The sequence below is a fragment of the Chroicocephalus ridibundus genome, chromosome 3, assembly GCF_963924245.1.
Source record: "Chroicocephalus ridibundus chromosome 3, bChrRid1.1, whole genome shotgun sequence".
In the NCBI taxonomy this organism is placed as follows: Eukaryota; Metazoa; Chordata; class Aves; order Charadriiformes; family Laridae; genus Chroicocephalus; species Chroicocephalus ridibundus.
Window position 1 is genome coordinate 35,158,759 of NC_086286.1, and position 20,908 is coordinate 35,179,666.

General features: G+C 42.5%; 1 protein-coding gene across 2 annotated transcripts in view; it reads right to left on the reverse strand.

Moving 5' to 3' along the window:
* The window catches only part of GLP1R (glucagon like peptide 1 receptor), an 87,849-nt gene that overhangs the window by 22,499 nt on the left and 44,442 nt on the right, over positions 1–20,908 (reverse strand). For both annotated transcript variants that reach the window (XM_063328689.1, XM_063328690.1), the window contains exons 4-7: positions 8,713–8,822; positions 5,993–6,099; positions 2,386–2,539; positions 635–794 (exon numbers count right to left, since the gene is read on the reverse strand). In XM_063328689.1, the coding sequence (XP_063184759.1) occupies positions 635–794; positions 2,386–2,539; positions 5,993–6,099; positions 8,713–8,822 (531 nt within the window). The remainder of the gene's footprint in view (positions 1–634; positions 795–2,385; positions 2,540–5,992; positions 6,100–8,712; positions 8,823–20,908) is intronic.

The window sequence follows — 20,908 nt, forward strand, 5'->3', positions numbered from 1 at the left end:
GCGCTCTCAGCCTGTAATGCCCGTGGCACATGCACCCTGTCTACTCTTTGGCCCAATAATCATTACTTGACCTGGTCTGCCTGGATAACAAGCCTGACAACTCCCTGCTAGCCACCCCTTCTTCATCAGCCCCTTTTCATTCCCTGTCCCCCACCCCCCCTCAGCTCATGCTAACACCATTTCTCTACTGTTAACCTTGACCAGATAACAAGGTATCATCGCTATTTTGCGCCACAAGTAGTTAACACATCTTTGAGCGCAGCAGGAATCTATCACGAGATGAAGCAGGGCAGTCCAGGAAAGTCCACACTCACCTGGAATCACCCACACATCTTTTGCAGGGGGAAGCTGATGTCTTGCAGGAAAAGTACCACGCGGCTGCCACCGGCTTGGGGAGTTTCCGCGGTGCCGCGCAGCACCCCCGTTATGAAGCCACAGCCTCTACGCTGCAAGCATCCGGGAGCTGGCCCAGCATTGTCCAGCTCAAGCAAGATAAGGGATGGGGAACACAAAGGGAATGGAAAGTGCAGGACTCAAACTGGGCAGCACTATGACAGACACACAGTATTTTTTCCTATTCCACCTTCTGCCTGTGCAGGCAGCCACAGGCAGACATACGGAAAGACCAACTTACCCCAGCCAATGCAGAGATAAAGCCGAAAAATCCTCTGCTCAGAAAAGACTGAAAGTACCAGCAGGGTGTAGAGGTACATGCCTTCCACCAGCAGCCAGTAGTAGTTGGCAGCCACGCAATACTGCATCATCACAAAGACCAAGCGGCAGCTGAGAGATTCCTGTGACGGAGGAAAGTACAGCCCAGATAAATGCAACAGGGGCTGAGAATAAAGAGATACTAACCCAAAAGACTAGTTCTCTCTGCTACTCTTACTTGCTCCTCAAAACAATGCTTGATAAATTGATCCCATTTGGGTACAGGAGGGACAGAAGCCAGTAACAGGTGCTACACACAGCAGATAGATGCTTTCAACAGCGTTCCTCTTTTAAAAAAAAAATTAAAAATTACATGTTCTGCATTTTCCCTCAAGCAACAGATTATAGTTTGAAAAGCACATCACAAAGATGAAAAGAAGGCAAGTGAAATGTACTGTATCAACTGCAGTCATTGAATCTTTTCACTTCCCCAGATATTCTATTCCGCAGCTGAAAATTTCTCTATTAAAGAGCAAATAGCAGATGCCATAATGTTGACTATTTTCCAAAGAAAAAGATTTTTGATAGAACAGCAATATTGCCCACTGCATCACATTTAAGTGCAAAATCTCTCTTGGCTGCTAAATTACAGAGAGGTGGTCAGCAGGGCTTTAGATAAGTATGAAACCTGATTACCTAATTAACATATCCATCAGATCTGATGAAACCACTATTGGATAAACCATGTGTGAAAGCATAAAGCCTAGTTTTTTTTCGAAAGGAGGGAATGACTGACAATCCAATGCGAACATTTCCAAACCACTTAAGATACGTGTCACAAGATTATTTTCTGCCAATTAATACATTGCAGATGAGAAGAAAACAACCATCATATGTGACTCACTATGTGGTATTAGTGCTTAAGCCTTAGGCAGAGTGTCAGAAAAGGATGGGTACTAAGCATGCCTCAGAAAACATACCCTTTACCCTATATTGCAGCAGCAAACACTGTACCCGTGTTCCAGAATCAGGAGAGTTATACAAATAATGAAAAGCCTTTTCTTTGAAGATTAAAGTACATTTTTTATTCCAAATCTGAAGGGGGAAAGGCAAGCTTTCATCATATTCACAAGAGAGTTGTACATCCTCTCCTTCGATTAGAAGTATTTAATTAGCCTGTTCCTCCAAAGCTTTTCTAAATGCTTTCAAATTTGCATTTTAATCAGATGCTCCCCTTTTTTCCATCATTAACAGATTATAAAGATCTCCCAAGAACAACCAACTAATTTGGTCATTATACGAGACGGACAGTCTTATCACAAAAGGTGCTGGCTTAGGGAAATGAATGCCCACTTGTCACTGCTAGAGGAAACGAACCTGCAGCTTGGGAAGAAGATATGGGCATTTGTACGTCTATCAAAAATCCACCTCTTCATGTTTCCTCTGTCTCCTAGGGGCAAACTTTCCACAGGCAGAGAAACATGCCACAGCATCAACTACTTGCCTGTACCAAGCCTGGGATGGCACAACCACAACCACATACATTGTGCTACAAGTTTCAGAGAAAACTCTGTGGACTAAAGAACAGCATTTTGTACAACCCTTGTTGTACAAAAGCAGGTAATTTCATTTTGTACAACCCTTGTTGTACAAAATGAAATTACCTGCTGCCATGCAGACACACCACAGTGATGACTGCAATACCCTGAGAACCACCACAGTGTCTGCCCCTACCTGGAAGGAGATAAGTCCTTCCCACTGGTGCTCCTGCGTGGCTGTGCTGTACATCCACTTCACCACCGAGTCTTTAATGAAGACAGATATAGCCCGGAGGATAAAAGAGGTGAAGAGGTTCAGGTGAATATAATTCCTCGTGCAATGCAGATGTCTGTAAAAAGGAAGAACCAGTCATGATCCGTTAGCTATGTAAAAGCTGCAGCATCACAGATAGGACTGAGGGAGGGAACAATGAGCCTTGATGGAAATGACGGGGTACCAGAGGAAAACCCATAGCTTCAGAACGGCTGCAGGGATTTCAATCTGCCTTTGGAAAGAACTCACTATCACCGAAAAGCCATTCAAAATTTCAGCACTAAGCGTGAGTCTTTGGGGGAAGGAAGGAGGATCCGTGTGCAAGGAAAAAAAATATTTTAAAAGTTTAAAAAATGTAAAAATGAAGTAATTTTCAGAAGATACATCTGAAAGGATTGAAAAAGTCAAGTTTCATGTAATGCTGAATCTAATCTCCTTGAATTGACCCCAATGCCACTGCACAGGTTTGCCTTGGCAAGGCTCAGGAACTGGCGTGCAGTGCAGTTTCTGGCTGGGCTCAAGCTCGCAATGAAAAAAACCCACCTGTAAATTACGGCTTTGACAACAACAGAAAAATCTGTATTCAAATTGCCTCCTGGGGGAATTGTAAATACTTTCCTTAGAACTAAAAGGAACAGAATTTTCACCTCTGCATTCAGATTTGAAAACAGAAAAGAAAAACCCAAACAAAGCCCCAGAAAAAAAATCCTCTTGAATTTCAGCAGCCAGCTGCAAAGACAATAAAATTGCTACTTGTCAAAAAAGAGCATGTTAAGGGATAGCAAAAGAAACCGTAGTCACGTAAATGGCATCCAACTGCAGAGTGCTGCCAAAGTTTTACCAGCCTCATCCACAAGCTTTTTTCTGCCAGTACCACAAGGGTACACTTTTTGCTTCAGAGGAAGTTACGCTGGCTTTGATTCTTTTTTGATGACAAAAGATACAGGTAACATATGATAAACAGCAATTGATCCAGCAAGAGTTTCAGTGAACTTATGCTTTAAATGTCTATTTTTACTGCTCTATAAATTTGAGTAGAAAAATAGACTTGGTCTGAAAGTCACCAGTTTTACACCGAAGAGGAAGAGCTTTTTCTTCACAGGTCAAATAGAATTTTTTGCACCACTTTTAAGTCACAGTTTATTTCAAAACTTACCTATGATTAATATTTATTTTCCCTTAACTTAAAATTTATTTGTTGCTACCCTTCAGAACCACTACACATCTAAATCTGATTGCAAAAATTACGTAAATTAGCCTATTGAAGAAAATAGGTTGCAAGCAGTTACTGAGTATTTCTGCTACAGGCAATGCAAGTTATTCAAATTGTTTCGGTCATGAAGTTATGGGCCTAATTCAGCTTCCATCACTGAAATGACAGACTTTTCTTCCATCTCTTTTAGCGGATGAAAAATTGGACACTAGAGATATATTGTTTCCTCTGTTGTATCATTATTAAAAACAAATATAAAGGTTATTCTGTAGTCCAAGAACTTCAAAAGGCCTTCCTATTACAAAAGTGGAGAACATCAGCACCTTGGTGCCATTGAATTAGATTTCCATCCTCATTCGTTGAGGTTGCACAGCCACTGGGAGAGGGCATGAGTGGAGGTTCCTGTCAGAATCTCACAACTGCAATCCACGTAAGGGTAGGTCTCATGTATTTCATGAGATCAGGGACCAAGTTGACTCCAGATAGATAATTTAGACAGGAAAGCACAAAATGGTCTGATGGCATAGTTTTAACAAGTCTCTCAGCCCCTTTAACATCTCTGAAACCTCATTTTCAAAATCAGAAGCACACACTCCTCTTACACTTCTTCAGTCCCTGCTTCACAGCTAAAGGACAAAATGCTAAAGCATTACTCTACAAAAGTCAAGGCATCAAAATTCCCTCTCTCCTACCAGTCCTCGGTGACAAACTTGCTCTTTGTTCCCTGCCAAAACCATGCACATCCTTCCTTCAAAAAGTATATGGTTGCGCTCTGTGACCTTTACATTTGGGCTGCTAAGGCTACTCAAAAGAGTGTTATTGATAGGAGAAACAAGGAGAAAGCACTTATCCTGGGAGACATTTGGAGACTTCAAGACCATCTGGTGTTTTGTCAGATGAGTCCCACAGTTGCACAGGTACAACAAGTGCATAATTATCACATGGCATTCACAGAGGGCGAGCATGTCTCTGCATTCCTGTAGTCATTTTAAGTCTTCTTTGAGATCGCTAGCCTATGCTTCTCCACTGGTAAGAGAAGGGATAATACAATGCTAAGAGGTGTGGTACAATATTAGAAGGCTTGGGTCATTTTAGTTTTGGAAATTAGATGCTAAAAGGCATGACTGATCTTTTTAAGGGGTATAAACACTTAGGGGGAAGGAAAGGAGAGGGACTCGCATGCTAACAGAGAGTACTGGCACCAGAGCAAATGATCATTAACTGGCAATGAGAATTCTTTAGTCAGGGATGAAAGTTTCTTAAGGATCAGAGCACCGAAAGCACCTGACCTGATTTCAAATAAGAGTACCAGGAGATGGAAAACTGTACTTTTTTAGGAGGCAGCCTCATCAGCGTGTAAGAGGGATGATGGGACCTGGCCACGTTCAGCAGCAGGGAGCAGGACTTCATAGCAGAGGGACTTCTTTCCCAGAACACAGCAGGATCGTATCTTTGCATTTTCTAACCATCAGTCTCCTGTGCTCAGCATGCCCAAATGGCAAGAAAGCCTGGCTGGAATTAATACAAGCTCTTGCATTTACAGAGGGGAAAAAAAGACATCTCTCTGTTGGAGTCCAAAGTTGTCTTTTCTTCTTTTTTTAACCAAACCTACATAGTGTAGCATTGGCATGTACTACCAGTAGTCTCTTAATTTTGATGCACTCCATGCAATTTGCTGGATGAACCCCGCATGCCAAATCTGATCAGGTGACAGCAATTTATTTCACAGAACCTTTTCAAGTTTCAAAATTAGGTTGTCTTCCATATTGCAAAAGAAATAAGAATTTCTGAAAGTTCTCCAAAAAGAGAAATTATGTCAAAAACCCATTTCTGCACTGAAATACCCTGCATGTGAAGGCTGGAAAGTAGGCCAGACTGAGCTTTATGGACTGTGTAATTCCAAGCATGAAAAGATGAAAACTTCTGTCCTAAGTGTCCTCTCACACCCCAGACTAGTGCCCCATCTGCAAGGCGACAACACGAGGGAACGCTGGAATGTCTGTCTTTTTCCATTTCTTCCGGTGGAAATTTCATTGAAATAAAAAACGTGACAACAAAATATTTCAACTGATAAAAAGCATCTGTTCCACACATTCATACTGGTAATACTTCAAAAATTCAGGAATTTTACTTGCTTTTTGAGAAGAAATGATCGTAGGAAGGAACACAGAAATGACGTAAGATAGAGAAATAATGAGGTGATGGAAGAAGGGGGGGGGGGGAAATAATCAAACATTTCTGTCAAAGTCTCATACTACCATATAGAAAAAAATCATAACACCTTTTCTCCACTCTCTTCAGAGCTTCACCAGTTACCTGAATCCAAGAAGAATGGCAGTTGCTATTACAAGGGCAGAGAAGGAAAGAGCATATCCAATGGTGTATATGATGGACAAATTCAGGAGCTGTTCTTCTGGTGCATCCTGAGAGCATATAAGGGAGAAAAGATAAAAAAAATAAAAAAATAAAAAAAAAAAAAAAAGAAGAGGGAGGGGGTAAAAGACAGAGCTCATGGGCTTCAGTTCTTTTCTCTCAGCTGCTTTCTGACTTCTCTTAATGATAACCAAAAGTCATTCTCCTACTTCCAAGTTTAAATGCACATATCAAATCAGTTTTCCACTTCTCTTATGTTCTAAAGAAATAAAAATTTAATCTTAATTCCCCAGCTGCTCCCAGGTATTCACTCAAACAGTTGGGCTTTGCAGCCAGGCTAGAAAATAGATAATGTGACATTATTTCATAATAAAGTTGGAGAGGCATAAATTACCACACAAGCAAGCCTTAAACAGATGGCAGGAAGCATAGACACAACTCAGCCCTGCAGTAAAAATGGCAAAGCTGCTGTTTTCAGACTTGAAGACTTAAAGCAAGGAGGAGGGGGGTCCTTTGGCTACATCTAGACTTGGAAATATAACAAGCCAGGTCCCATTCGTTGACTCTGAGGCAAAGCATGCCTTGCATTCATGTAACTAAACTCTTTTCTGCCCCCAAATAGCCTCTCTTTTGCCTCAAATACACAACCTCCTGGTAACAAACCACAGCCCAACACCACCTCATGACCCAGGTGTTACAGCACTGGTGAGAGGGAAGAAGCTGACGTGAGCCAGAGCAGCAGGGATGCTCACACCCCCCTGACAGTCCTGGGCTGTGGCTCTCTTCAGGTTCGCTGCTGAAGACATGACCACCGCGGCCCTTGCTTGAAAGCACTGGCCAAAATCTTTAAGGGAGAAGCATCTGAAAAGTTACAGGCAACACAGGCTTATTGCTCAGTCTCTGAGGCACATTCACATTCTCTATCCTGGTTCATTTCTAAGCACGCATCCTTGTCTAAATAGACTCGGGCATTTTACTTCCCTTCTTCAAGCTGCTAATTCTGCAATTGACTCCCGAGACCTGTGCGGTACAAAGGAATATATTCCTTGCACTTCAGAAATAAGTACAGCTATTCAGATGTACTTTACACAGGCAGGAGGATTTAAGGTGAACATACAGGCTGTTCCTCAGGGATTTACTAGGTTAATGTTTTAAAAGGAATGATATGAGGACTGCCTTACGAAGAGAAAAATCTCTTCAGTATCAAAGCTCAGGCAAACTATTGAGGCCTGACAATTTAAAACATCTACGCAGATCAAAACCACATCACACACTTGAAGTAAACAATGTTACAACAATTCACTCACAAACCCTTTGGATCTTGTTTTAGCAACAGTCGTAACACAATAACAGCGAACTTATCAAAACAACCTCTTGTTCTCACGTACAAGATGCATAAAACAAAGGAGGTTATTAGGGGGCTCTATATACATTAGCTGGAAAACCAAACACGGCTGTTCACATTTCAGGGATTGACACCATGTACGCAGGGTTTCATAATCCAGATCAGTTCACGGAAACTTGGAGGCAGGCGACAAATGACCAAGTGCTACCATTAGGTACCTCTCTCCTTGGCATGTCTCATCACAGCTCTGGAAGAAACCATAGTGGCAATAACAAGGAAAAGTCAAACGACTAGGCTTACACTTCGTGTTAAAATAACAAGCTCTGCTGGGATACCCAAGAACGTGGAAGGGACAAGGAACAAGGCTGCAAATTAAAGGATAAAGTGAAATTTAACATATTTGGAGAACTAAAAACTAACTCTTTTCCCATCTCCTTCTAGTCTGCAGCCATTTATTCCTTCTGAAGAACAAGGCACTGAGAAACAGGAACTCCAGAGGATGCAGATCCCATAGCACTTGGGAATTTCATGTACTTGAAGTGTTTTGGCTAGGTACGTCCTAGTTCCCAGTACCCTGGGATGGAGAGAGTGCAATCAATTTACGTGAGGCAGAGCATCGCCCTTGGAGGCTCCCAGCAGTAACGGTATCACGTGTCATGGGAACGCACACAGTGCAATAGCTGACGCCAGTGGCTGACAAAAATCCCCTGGAAATCCCTATGCTCTCCTTCATTTGGTGCCAGGTGTCTCAGCTCCCTGTGGAGTATAAAGCACTAGGACAAGAAAATAACACTGACAAGCCTAATTCCATCACCCCTGGCAAATTAAGGTAAAAAGACCAAAAAAAAAAAAAAAAACCACAAAGAAAGAAAAAGCAGGGACTGCCCCCTGTCCAAAGGTGAAATGCAAATATCCTTCAGTTCAGTTCATCTTAATCGCCTTAATAGCTGCTAACAAGATAGAGAGAACAAACCGTCGCTTTATTGTAACGGCGTGACAATGGAAGAAAAGGCAAAGGAATAACATGAGGTCACTCCTCAGGTTTGGGTGGGCTGCAGTCGGGGCCCCTGCACTGCACCGCAGCTGGGACTACCCGGTTCACTTCTCTTGGCTCCCTCATGTACATTTAAACCTGCTCTCGTCTACCCTCCACGTTCCCTTTGTTGAAGGGGAGAGGCCTGATGTCCCTTACCATTAGGCTCGCTGAAGCAAGGCGATCACTTTGCCAGGACAAAAAAGTGTGGGCATCGACGGATGTATTTTTCTCTCTTCTGTTTTGTCCTGAACAACAACATCAGCAAGAGACGGAAACTCTTACCTGGTCAGAGGCCTCGCACTCAGACAGGTTCCTCCAGGGCAGGGTCGAATTCTCCTTCAGCAGCCACGTCCCCTCCGGGGTGCAAAACCGGTACACCTGCCCGTGCAGCACTGCCAGAAGCAAAACGAGCCAGAGGGTTAACGGGAGGAGAGCCTGCTGCGGGGGCAAGGGGCACAGAGCTGTTGGAGGCTCGGTGCAAGCTTTCTTCCCCACTGATGGCTCTCCTGGCTGGAGGGGGAAGCCGCAGGAGATGCTGGAGGAGGTGCTTTGCCCACTCCCTGCCTGTGTCAGTTGCTGCTGCTCGTTCTCAGGGCCAGGGCGCAGCTTGGGAGGACACGGATGCAGAAGGAGCGGATGGCGCATATGCCTGTACAACTGCTAACCAACCGCTCAGCAGCAGCAACAGCCTGAAACAGTTGCTGCCACCTTTGTGTGTATTTTACAACACGGATAAATTCCAGTTCACTGAAATGCTAGCTTTTAAGCAAGACACACGAGTTTCGGAAGCGTTAAGCCTGAGCTACAAAATTCACAGGGAAAAGAAGGCACACAAAGAGTAAACAGCTTTTTCTTTTCAAAGCTCACGCAGACCCAGAGGCAGAGAAACCTCCCAACAGGTATGCTAACACAAGCTCCCCAAAATGTAAATGCTTATACAAACACCTGTGCTACAAAACAAAGCTGTAAATCTTTGCCTAAACTACTCATGCATTCTTTTTATTCCTTCTGTCTACACGTTTGAATAACAAAACCAGGAATAAATAAAATGCCTTTCCAAAGCAGTTAGCAGATTGATCTTGTAAAAGCAGGTATGATGAAATGGCTCATAATAGAATCACATGAGATCAAAGCACGAAAATAAAAGTGCAAAAGGGAAGGAGCACTCAACCATAGCGTATCAAAAGAAACCCTCTCTCTGGAGTATTGGGGAAGTCTAACAAGTTTTACCTGCTGTAGATAAGCAACCTGGAGGTGCCCCTGTATCAGAGCATAGCTAGAGTAATGATGGTGGCTCCTTTGCAAACAAAGGTTCTCGCTAATCACATTTCTGACCCAGTAAACTGACCTATTCTACGTTATGAAGGAACCCCTCAGAAAGCAGTGCTGGGTCAATCACTCAAACGAGGGTTAGCCTCTACCAAGGCAATGTTCGGAAATAAACACTTATAACGTTTTGAGATATGAGAAGCTGAGTTAGGAGAATTCAGTTCTACACAGGTATCAAAATACCTCTCAATTACAGATTTTGCTCAAACCCAGCCTTGCCTGCTGCAGCCTCATCCTGTTGTCAGCTCTCTCATTACTGCAAACCAGAACCCGTTAGAATTCAGTATTTCTGTTCAATAGGAGAATATTAAAACTTATTTGAAATTATAAAAACCCAGTAGGCTATTTACATATTAGTTGACATGTGGTAATTTGTTTGATAATTGTCAGCTAGTAGAAGGTACTCTAAGCAAAGAATGGTGTTTTAAAAAATAATACAGACATTCATATTCTAATAAGCCATTTCTAATGAGTATGCTAAATGGCATTGATAATGGTTTTGGTAGGCATAGTCTATTTGCTTTTGTAATTGGTGTACCGAATATACCAGTAAGAGATAATATAAAGTTATCCGAGATGATATAAAAATTAAGTTATGCCTCATGGAGGTTTTTTCTTACTACGAAGGATATCTCTTGGCATAAGTTTACACAAAAACAGGAGGAGAGACTAGGTCAGCGCATGCAACACATACATTCATGTCCATTAACTTCTATGAATATTTTGTCGCTTGTTCTCGTTACCTACTGCCAGTGCCAACCACTTCCTTCAGTTGGGATGTTGCTACAGCATTAAGGATATCTCACCTGAGGGAGGGTAGCAAGTAGGAAAGCATCATTCCTCCCCCCCCAGGATTAATGGACAGTAAATTGAACAGATCCATAGAAAACATCTATGCAAAGGCAGCTCTAGGAATCAGTAAATATTATATATTAGAAGCTAATGAAGCTGAAGTCCAGGGGGCTGAAGTCCAGAGGGTCACAGGACTCAGAAATTCAATCTGACTCTTTCTGCATGAGCTGTAATCAAGTAGTATTACAAGACAAAATTATTATGAGAAATAATCTCACAGAATAAAAAAAATCCACTACAGTCCTGAAAAAAGGAAAAAGTTGCTAAAGGAGAATTGATTTTTTAAGAAATGTTATTTCACATTCTCCGAAGCTTTGTGAATTTTTTCCCCAGTATTTCTTACTGTCAGGGTCTATTTGGGATGAAATTTTAGCTTCAGGGTATTTATTTTCTCTCCAAATCAGTGACGCATTTTTAATTTTCTTTTTATTGATAACACTTCTTTTGAAACAATGAGGAACATCTATTGTATGCTGAAACCTGGCATATATTAGAGAATGAAAGAGTTTACAGTAAACGAAACATGAAATTTGCCATCAGACAGAAAGACAAGGCAACTCATTTAGATATGAAGAAAAACAAATATAACCCTTCTACTCTGGAAAAGAGAGTTCTTGCCACCCCTAGGAGTCAAAAACCCTCAAACTGGACTGACTGCTCTTACAGACTTCTGGGTAGCCACAAGCCAGCTGTGCCAGGTTGTTGTAGCCTCACCGCTTGCCAAAACAGTAGCGGGTCAGTGCAGGACCCAGAGGCACCTACAGACCACCCGCGCTGCCTGTATTCAGAAAGAGCCTTAATAAGCAACAAGAATTAAACAAACCAAAAATCCAAACAGATGAGACCGCACACAAGAGTGTGAGAGCGTATACATGTCTGGTCTATAGAACCATTTATCAACCAAAACGCTTACGAGATAGAAAAAGTTAAAAAAGAAAACCTAGACTTTAAGGCAGCATTGATATTCTGATTGATATATGGAGATGCTCATGAAAGAGCTGAGAGACCCCGCAAACCAGGACATCAAGAGAGCACAGGCAGGCTGTCCTGGAGGCAGCCAGCTGCTCTCAGGAATGGGAAAACAAGTCTGATCATTGTGGAAATAGATTATTTTCAGTTACGCGTCGAACACCACAGAACTCATGCGACATCAGTAGAGGTTTACTACATGGCCCCCGAAGGGTTTGGTGGTGAAAACACCACACACAACAACCTTCATCCTGTGCAGCTGGGCACGTCTGACACCAGTGGTGTGTAGAACCTGGGAGGCAGCAGCCCATGAGGTGCTGGCATCTTTGCATGCTGCATGCTCGGCCGCAGAAGCCCCCCCCAAAACGAAGCCCAGAGCCTCAGCCCCACGAGCCCCAGCCTTAGTGCAGCACAGCTGCTGCGGGATGCACCTTCGGAGCACACCTCTCCTGAACTGCATCGTGCTGCACCTACTTCTGGTTTCTCTCAGTTTCCTAGAAGCACAAGGCAAACAGCCTCCATCTGCTCATCCTCAGGGCAATGGGCTCCATCACAGGCAGCCACCTGCTACCGCTCAAACACAAGAAAAAGGCTGTTAATGACTTACAGCCCAGAAGAGATGTTACCTTAACCGAACACTCTTCCCTGGTCTTGCTGCACTGAAGAGAGGGACTGAGAACAATCCCAATGCCAGAAACTCTGCCCTGGTGCACCTCCAAAATAACTGATAAAAACCTGATGTGGAGAGTTTAGATATTTTTTGTTTCATATACAAGCTTGTTATGGTTTCAGCTGGGATGGAGTTAACTTTCTTGCTAGCAGCTGGTGTAGTGCTATGTTTGGGATTTGGGATGAGAAACAGTGATGATAGCACGCTAATATTTTTGGTTGTTGCTAGGCAGTCAAGGCCTTTTGCGCTCCTCATACCACCCTGCCAGTGAGCAGGCCGGGGGGGCACAAGAAGTCCAGAGAGGACGCAGCCGGGACAGCTGACCCCAACTGACCAAAGGGACATTCCCTACCACGTGGCGTCATGCTCAGTACGTAAAGCTGGAGGAAGAAGGAAGGAGGGGGGAGGGCATTCAGAGTAATTGTGTTTGTCTTCCCAAGTAACCGTTACACATGGTGCAGCCCTGCTTTCCTGGAGATGGCTGAACACCTGCCTGCCGGCGGGAAGCAGTGAGTGAATGCCTTGTTTTGCTTTGCTTGCATGTGCAGCTTTTGCTTTACTTATTAAACTGTTTTTATCTCAGCCCACGAGTTTTTCCTCACTCTTACTCTTCCAATTCTCTCCCTCCAGTTACAACTGGGGGGAGTGAGTGAGCAGCTGCACAGTTCCAGCTGCCAGCTGGGGTTAAACCACAACAAAGCTAAATTCATCTTTGCTTAGTGAAAGCAGTTCCAACTAATTTCACAGGGATCCACTGGCTTTTAATCACGGACGTTTTGACTCAAGCACGGCAAGCATCTTGTCATTCATACTGCCCAGAGGAAAGCACGTGGTTTGCATTAAAACTACCTACAAGTGCTATTAAAATGATTTTTTTCACACGGACTTTTTACGACCCCCTCTCTGCACAGCTTGTCATGGTTTAGGATGGCAAAAATCTTCAACCTCCTAAAATGGATAAAGGGATAGTATTCGTACACATTCTCTCTTTGCTGTGGGCCTGATCCAAAGCTCACCAGGAATCTCATTCCCTTCAGCTTTCATATGAAGCCGTTGCTCAAAAAAATAAATAAATTGGTTATTAATACATAGGGAAGCAAGCTAACAATGATATGCTTGGAGGCTGCCTGCGTGCCATGACAGAAGCAAGGCACACACAGAGCTTCCCCCTCAACTGCTGAGCAGTTTCAGCTTCTTACTTGCAGGTGGTTTACTCAGAGGTGATTCACTTTTGTCCGTGCCTGAGTTCTGCAGAGTGACTCAGGCCCTCTTACCTTTAATGCAGTGCAAATACCAAACATACAAGGATCAGCTTCAGTTCTAATAGACCAGCATGATGAACAATCATTTTTGAAGGTTCGAGTGGGTTGCTGTCTCCTCACAATCCTACAACAACTTTTTCCCTGTCTTGTAATGTTTTTCGTTACCATATAGTCAATATTTCAAATCACACTGATTATTACATTCTAGAACTAGCTATCATCCTCTGCAAATAAAACAAACAGACAATAATGAAATCTACAGCCAGTGCATAGGCAATCTGATTTTCTCTAACCTGTAAGATAGATGCATTCACTCACAGAGTTGCACAGCCTTTGGAACAGCAGCTTAACGAAGCCAGTTTATTTGAACAGTATCAATCTCACCTCATTAGAATTACATGTTAAAACATGGGCTGATGCCCAACACTCGGTATTTGTAAACTGATAAAAGACGGAGAGGAGAGCCCAAGAGTTAGCACTGAAGTTAATAACATCTATTTAGTTCTCTGATGAATCTGTAAATCAAATCAAATACTATATCTAGCTAAATACTTCTATATATGGAGAAAATATGTTATCGTATGGGCAGGAGGCTCACAAACATTACCTTATTAGCCCCTTTTTACTAGAAATAAAACCAAATTAAATGATTCCTCTGCTTAAAACAACCAACCTGATCTGCGTTTTACAACATCAGGGTGTCAGGGTCGGTGTGAGATTACTCACCCAACTGTCCCTGAGGATAAACTGGAACATTATTCATTGTAAAAACAAATTACAACATGTCCTATCCAATCAATTCTATTCAGGCAGAGAGACGAGCGAATGAGAAAAAGAACAAGAGGGACCGCAGTTTTGTCTGGCTGCTGTGTGTCAAGTATTATAGACCTCTCCTCCGTTAATACCTCTCTCCTCTATTTCCAGCAGGGAATCATTTTGGAAGAGGCAGCAATTTTCTCAGTAAAACAGGGACCCTGCAGTATGAGAGCATCACGACAGTCTTCAAAGCAGACTGGTTTGTTCCCGAAATCGGAAACTTGCCCTTTGATGGGGACCACAATTTATCAGAACTTAGGAGGTTGCACCCCCCATCAGCAGCTCTGTTCAGTTACCATTTGGTGTGACCAGGGCACTGCTCCTAGAAGGAGCCACTCTTGGGCTGTAAAAGCTGCTGCACAAGTGTCACTCAGTCCCAACCCCAGTGCTGCTTACAACGAAGACATCCTAAACCTGGGAGTCATGCACTTTGCCCATGAGCGTGCAGCTGGAAATAACAACGCCAGGGAGCAGCCTGATCACGAAGCCTCTGGGGAGCAGGAGGAGCTCCAGCCTGCACTACTGTCCAAGAATCACATTTATCAAAATGCGCATTTATGCTGGGCTCACTGCCACATCGTCCGAAATTATATTACCTCAACAGGCAGTTTAACTATGGGTACTTTATTTAGTATCCCTTCCCACTATTCCTCCTCCCTCACAGCGTATTAGTCATCCAAACTCCTTTGCTTTAGCAATGATAAAAAAAAAAAAAAAAAAAAAAAGAAGAGCTACGCCTTACATTTTGCCTTGAAGGCAGAAAGGCTGGTGGTTACTTCAAATTCTGGCAGCAGGAAGAAACTAATTTTCAATTATATTCTATGGTTTGGGTGAAAGGTGGGGAAACAGATCCCAACATCCCGATCACGCTAGCTCCTAGCTTGAAAGATCCAGGAATCCCACCAACCTCTTCCAACAGAAAAATAATTGCTGCAAAGAAGAGGAGTGGCAAGAGAAGACAGTCATGCATCCACACTCCTACCAAGAGATGGACGTGAGCTTATGCAGACCTAACAGATACCTTTATATGGTGCGAGGGGAGATCCATTCAAGCGGGCACAGGCCATGCCACAGGCTGCACAAGCCCACCCTGGGCGCCCTGCAAATCCTCAGTGCCCGAATGCTGTGCTTTGCTATCAAAATCACAAAGCCAGAGACTCTGCATATGGAGGTGATGCTGCCTCACGTCACCCAAGGGATATTGCCTACATAAAAATTCATATTTAAAAGTATTAGTTTTGGGATGTAATTAACACAACAAAACTAAACATTCAAGAATTGGGAAGTGTTAAGCTAAAGCTACTTATGTGGGTTTTAGTTCCACCCAATAACACTGTTTCTACACACACAGCCATACGTTTTTTCCAACAGAATCCACTGTTTTATTCAGGATATAGACTAGAGGAAGATCATTAAATGAGAAATTATTCATCTTTAGCACTGAGAGATGTCAAGTCCTATTTAAGCATACTGAAACAAGTTTATACCAAATACAGTATTTTCTTATTTGTATGGTCCATTCAAAGACCACCAGTTCAGCTCCGCAATGAACACTGAATGCTATTATCTCATACGTTTTCACAGATGATCCAAAAAATAGAGCATGTTCTAGTCACATAGTAAAGCCAGATTTATACAATAAAGAAAATTATGCAGCCACAAAATTTGTTGTGCATGGGCGCTCAGTTTCTCTTAGTGCAGAGATCGCCCTTGCCAGCTCTGCAATATCTTGCCTCACTCAACACAAACTCCCACAGTTAAGGAGGCAATGATCCTGCAGAGAAGAGCCTTTACTATGTCTCTCACAAGCAGACCCATTCTGTATAGTGAAGGAATAAGAGATCTGTGGAGAAGTGACAGAATACAGCTTCATAATTAAAAACTACTTGCATAATGGTTGGCCAATAAAGGTTGTGTGAGCAGAGTAGACCATGCCAAATCACAAAGCATTCATTAAGTTGTAACCTTATACATCATTGTGTAGAAGTTAATATCTCATAAAAATTAAAATATCTTCCTGAAAAAACATTCCATTTTTTAACACAGAGTATTACTCTAAAAGGAACTACACTCTCCAAATACTTCAGCTGCGTAATTTGTATTGAGAAAGAGCTGAATTAACTATGCTAGACCACACTGAAACCTAACATAACTTTTTGAAATAGACTTTAAAAAACAACTCATAAAAATGCACACATGTATGCGTGCATTAGGTTTAATAGAGAGTGTTTATGAACTATAAAAGATATGTGAATCAATGTAATAAAAGAAGGTTGTTTATGAAAAACAAGTATTTATGATAATGGTACAGCTTTGTGAAGGTTTGGTAAGATACCAAAAAGCACCATTAAAAGTTCTGTTCAGAATAAGTAAAAGTGGGTTGGAATAAATTTATTGCAACAACGAACGTGATTGGAAGTTTAATGCATAATAAACTTGTAAAAACGGTTCTAAGAGGTTTTGTGTTTTAAAGTTATTGGATCAGTTAGGTAATGTAATTAATAGAAGACATCTCATTAGAGGATGTTAAAATTAAGCAAAACAACATGCAATAAAAAGTTTTCCCAAAAGGCTACAAAAGACACAACTAAAGTCTTCCCAGGGCAGAGGACAGGTTCTATTTTACTATGCTCATGCTCCAAGGACTTATAAACACCCACCTCCCCCAAAAAACAAACAAACAAAACATGCAGACAGTGAAAGAAAAACAAGCTAAACGGAAAAGGAAACAACCAGCCAAATCATTAGCATGATGCTCGCTGAGCTAAAGCAAGGAAAAACAACTTTGAGAAAAAAACCAAACAGATAATTAGTATGTTAAACATACATACCTAGGAGGGAGAGGGACGTACACATGCAAATAAACACTAGTTGTTTGATGCAGCTTCTGAGCAAAACGAGAAGCTCCAGAAGATGCAGGCTAAAAACAATGCCAGGTGCTGCAAACAAACTGCCAGTCTTTGTCAATAGGGAAATTAGTGGTATTCCGTTATCCTCAAAAACAGTAACACTAATTTATCACCTCTCACAGGATAGTTATAAAGATAAACCAAAAAAAAAAATCCTAAGCAACTGGAAGCTTTCAGCACAGGCAACTACAAAACATACCATAAAAAGGAACCCAAACCACCAAACTTCATTTAGAGATTACTATAATTCCACAAGCATTACCCACCATCTACAGAAAGTAAAGGAAGTGGATACTGCAAAGCAGAGCAAATACAATGAAGCATCTCATGCATTTCAAAGAGTGAAGACATACATTTTTATTGAGGAAGCTGTGCACTCTGGCATTGGTTAAAGGCTTCTTATCTCTGTATGCATGAGGTAAAGCACCTGAAGCCACAAAGAAAAATTCTATCAACCAGTAAAGGCTTTGCTACAGATGTCACTCTTATACTCTCTGTAAACCCAGAATTACAGATATAAGCTGCATCTATATGATAAGAAATAGTACTGTGCAATAAAACCCCAAGCCAGCCAGCTCAGGTGTAAGAAGACATACAGCCCTTGATTCCACTGCTGAGGACGCTGCCCTGTGCCCCGCCGATACAGCCACATGCTTTGCCAATGGATTTCTCTGCTACACAACAAGGGGATACCAATTTTGAGTTTCAAGCTCTGTAGTAGATATATCCTGACACTATCATTCTTCTGTCGTCTTCTCCCAAATCCATCCTCTTCTCTCTACCTCCTTTGCCCCTCTCTCCTTCTAGCTACAGTTACAGTATTCTTCTTTCTCCTCAACTTGCATTCCTCTCCTTGGTTCTCCTCTTCAGCTTTATTCCTCCAACCCTCCCTGTTGTTGCAATGCTTACTTTTATGCTGCTGATCTGCCTACCCCACTGCTGACCCTTCCCCTTCTGCACTTTCCTATTCCTCTCACGGCTCCTATTCTGACTTGCCATCCTCCAAAAACACTGGAATTAAACAAAACAGCAACCTGACTGTAGCCTCTCGTATCTCCTTTCTTTCCGATCCATTCCTCAGCCTTCCTCACCACACCCTAGCACCTCCTCCCGCTCCAGCCAAGCGGTGAGCAAGGGTGAAATCAATGAAGTGTCTCTGCCTTCCAATCTGGATCCATATCTGACCAGCAAGGGCACGAGAAGTCCCACTCAGCCTGTCCACCAAAAGCATGTCTGGCCCAACAGTAACACAGGATTTGAAAAGAAAGGACCGCTGCTCTGCTGTCATGTGGCCTTTGAAAACTGTAGAAACTCTAGAAAGTCTAGGGAGTGCGCATAAGAATTCACCCTCGGTGAGCAGCAAGAGCCGTATCGCTAATACCATAGGAGACCTCTTCTTCCTCTACATGCTGAAATCCCAGAATGGTTTGGGTTGGAAGGGACCTTAAAGATCATCTAGTTCCAACCCCCCTGCCATGGGCAGGGACACCTCCCACTAGACCAGACAGCTCAAAGCCCCATCCAGCCTGGCCTTGAACACCTCCAGGGATGGGGCAGCCACAGCTTCTCTGGGCAACCTGTTCCAGTGTCTCACCACTCTCACAGGAAAGAATTTCTTTGTAATATCTCATCTAAATTTCCCCTCTTTCAGTTTGAAACTGTTACCCCTCATCCTATCACTACACTCCCTGATAAAAAGTCCCTCCCCATCTTTCCTGTAGGCCCCCTTTAGGTACTGGAAGGCTGCTATAAGGTCTCTGGGGCCTTCTCTTCTCCAGGTTGAACAACCCCAATTCTCTCAGTCTGTCTTCACAGAAGAGGTGCTCCAGCCCCCTCATCATCGCTCCAACAGGTCCATGTCCTTCTCATGTTGGGGGCCGCAGAGCTGGACGCAGTATTTCAGGTGGGGTCTCACCAGAGTGGAGTACAGAGCGAGAATCACCTCCCTCGATCTGCTGGCCACACTTCTTTTGATGCAGCTCAGGATGCAGTTGGCTTTCTGGGCTGTGAGCGCATGTTGCCGGCTCATGTTGAGCTTCTCATCAACCAACACCCCCAAGTCCTTCTCCTCAGGGCTGCTCCCAATCCATTCTCTGCCCAGCCTGTATTTGTGCTTGGGATTGCCCCAGTCCACAGGGACAAATGCAGAACAAGGTTTTGACAAAACATTCTTGAAAAACATCACCCTTAAACCAGAATTGTATTGTGTTGAATCTGTCAAGCAAAGTTCTGCAAACCTAGCAGCTACAAAGTACAAGCTCTTACAAATATTAAAAAGAGTACCAAGTGCTTTTTATTATGGAAAACATCATCTTTTCTGTCAATAATTACTGGAAACCACTAAAGCTGCAGATTTAGGTCTGGTTTACCTTTCAATTACACAGCCAATCTTTATACCAATCTCTGATTCTTACCCTCCATTCCAAAGTTGGGACCTACCCCGATCTAAAAATCAGGGAGTCTTGCACCATTCTATCGGTAATCTTCCACAAGTTTTCTATTCCATTTTTGTTTCCACTCAATTTTCATTGCTTGAAAGGTATTTGGATGAACATACCATCCTTTTGACTTCAAATTTTCTTTTCCTGCCAAGGTGCAATCCTTCCTTGAATAGCCACTGCCAACCCTACCCTCACATTTCTCAAAAGTTAGAGGCCCACTGTCATTTATCAGCCACACAAACGCAATCTTTTCCACATTTTTACCCATGCTTTCATTCTGTTTAAAGGAAATTGTTGATGCCCCGCTTCATTAAGCTCCAGGACAATTATCAGGCAGGTTTTGCATGTGGAAGCCAGTTTTTTTTGCTTTCAGAGGAAATATGCTGATGAGCACTTGATCCTTTTCTTGCTTAATTTGTTTCTGCTCATTTCAATTGTCAAAAAGTAAATTAGTTCCAGAAAGGTCAGAAGAGTCTGTCCAGGTGCCAACCACTGCTATCATTATTATTGTCATTGAACTAGTCATTTACCCAGGTTCTCTCATAAACATGTTGCCCAGAAAAACTTTGTTCTTATTCAAACAAAATTTAAAGCAATGTACGGGAATCCTAATAGTTAACATTTGGAGCATGTTTGAGGAGGATTAGGCATACTTTCAAAATTCATAGCAGGGACCTGGGTCTCTCAGGGAAAATCTAGTCTATTACAGAAAACTTTCAAGGGGAAAGTTACCATCAGAACAGGTGAGTGGAGAAGGGTAATACTGCAACATAAATAAAACTGTGTACATGATTAACAAATACAATCCTTGTATAAGTTAGCATGTTTTCAAGATACATCTGCATTTGTGAAATGGGCGTGAAAGGGAGGATGTTCTATAATTAAACTACTTACAATCTTTAAAGTCAGTCTACACTTTTTTTTGCACGACTACTCTGTCAAATGAAAATATTATTAAAAAAAATAATCAAACACAGAGCTAATAACTTCAAAAGGCAAAGAGTGCGATTCACCTTTACAGAAAGTATTTAGTTTTTTAGATATATAAGATTGAGTTGTATCTTCACCCAAATTCAACTGAGAATCTTGGGAGAAAGAAGAAACCTTTAAGCTCCGTATTGCAAAGTGTATTTGTTATGTGAGAGAACACACGTAGGTTGGATATGAGAGGAGCGTTTCCCGTCACACAAAGGGGAACTGCCAGGGATTCCTGAAAAAGTGTACTGCAGG